The sequence below is a fragment of the Morone saxatilis genome, unplaced genomic scaffold (genome assembly GCF_004916995.1).
Source record: "Morone saxatilis isolate NCDOM2014 unplaced genomic scaffold, NCSU_SB_2.0 Contig16, whole genome shotgun sequence".
Classification (NCBI taxonomy): domain Eukaryota; kingdom Metazoa; phylum Chordata; class Actinopteri; family Moronidae; genus Morone; species Morone saxatilis.
Window position 1 is genome coordinate 158,346 of NW_023339718.1, and position 1,281 is coordinate 159,626.

The following is a 1,281-nucleotide window of genomic DNA, read 5'->3' on the forward strand; positions in this document are numbered from 1 at the left end:
TAATAATAATTAATAATAATAGTTTTCACTCAGATTAGGACATTTACTATTCCTGCTGTATCTAATACAAATAATCAATTAATCATTTTGTCTAAAACATTTCAGAAAATAGTGAAAAATCTTTCTGACTTTTGATGACTTTTTTAAAAATAGATTATATTTAATATCAGTTAGAGCCGATGAGTCGATTCAACAGAAAAGTTATCAACAACTAATTTATTAATCAATTGATAGTTTAAGTCATTTCATTATATCACAGTAAACTAAACTGGTTTTGGACTGTTTTCAGAAATAATGAATATAATAATAATAATAATAATAATAATGAAAACTACTGTTAGTTGCAGGACTTATATATATACGTTTAGAGATCGTCTGCATACTGAGCAACGTGAAGTTTCAACCCAAAGAAACAATGAAAATGCAGATAAACACTTTTTACTTTTTCAGTAACACAATTTATATAAACAGGTAACAAAGGCAAACATTTTTTAATTAACAGATGGAGAATTAAAAATCGTTTGAACATGTGACCAGACTTTATCGAGACCCTGCAGATAAAAACAGCTCTAAAGTAACAAAAACACAATGATTCTTATATTCAGGTGATTAAACACTAATGAAAAGATACCGATGAATATTATATTCCTGTCGTCAGTACGATCCAATGGGCTTGAAGTCTAGAGCTGCAGACAGGTCAGGGAAGTCAAACAGTACTGAGAGACAACACATTGATTGTCCAACAGCAACTAGGTTCTAATTTCAGGTTGTGCTCGAGGTTGTTTTCTGTCGCAGGATTTATTCTGATCACTCGTTAACGTCTCTGACTCAGCTGCCGGTACAGTTGGATGGTCATGAGCTGAACTTCAGGATCTCCAGGTTTGATGTCGATAGCTCTCAGGAAGAGCTCCAGGGCGTCGTCCAGCCTCCCTTTGCTGTAGAACTCCCCCCCTCTGAGGACCAGGGAGTCGTAGCTCTCGTCCTCGGACTTCACGTCGACGGTGCACTGATCCATTCTCTCGGAGGAGGCTAGCTCGGGCTCGCCGGTTGATTCTTCTAGATTAAGGCTCATTTCCTCTCCCGACTCATCGACACCATCTACTGACTCTGAGTACTCCTCTTCCTCCTCCTCCTCCTCCTCTTCTACCTCCTCCTCACCCTCTGTGTTTAACGTCTCTCCGACGGTCTCCTCCAGCTGAAACTCATCATGGGTTGAATGAATGATGTCCTCCTCTTCAGCTTCATCAGAATGTCTCTCTGAAATATCATCATAATCATCAT

At 38.3% G+C, this 1,281-nt stretch overlaps 1 protein-coding gene across 1 annotated transcript in view; it reads right to left on the reverse strand.

Moving 5' to 3' along the window:
- Window positions 1-422: 422 nt before the first annotated feature.
- ercc6l (excision repair cross-complementation group 6-like) overlaps window positions 423-1,281 on the reverse strand; it is a 6,704-nt gene continuing 5,845 nt past the window's right edge. The window contains exon 3 of the mRNA XM_035658085.1: window positions 423-1,281. This exon is cut by the window's right edge and continues 3,461 nt beyond it. Coding sequence (XP_035513978.1) covers window positions 815-1,281 — 467 coding nt within the window. The 3' untranslated portion in view covers window positions 423-814.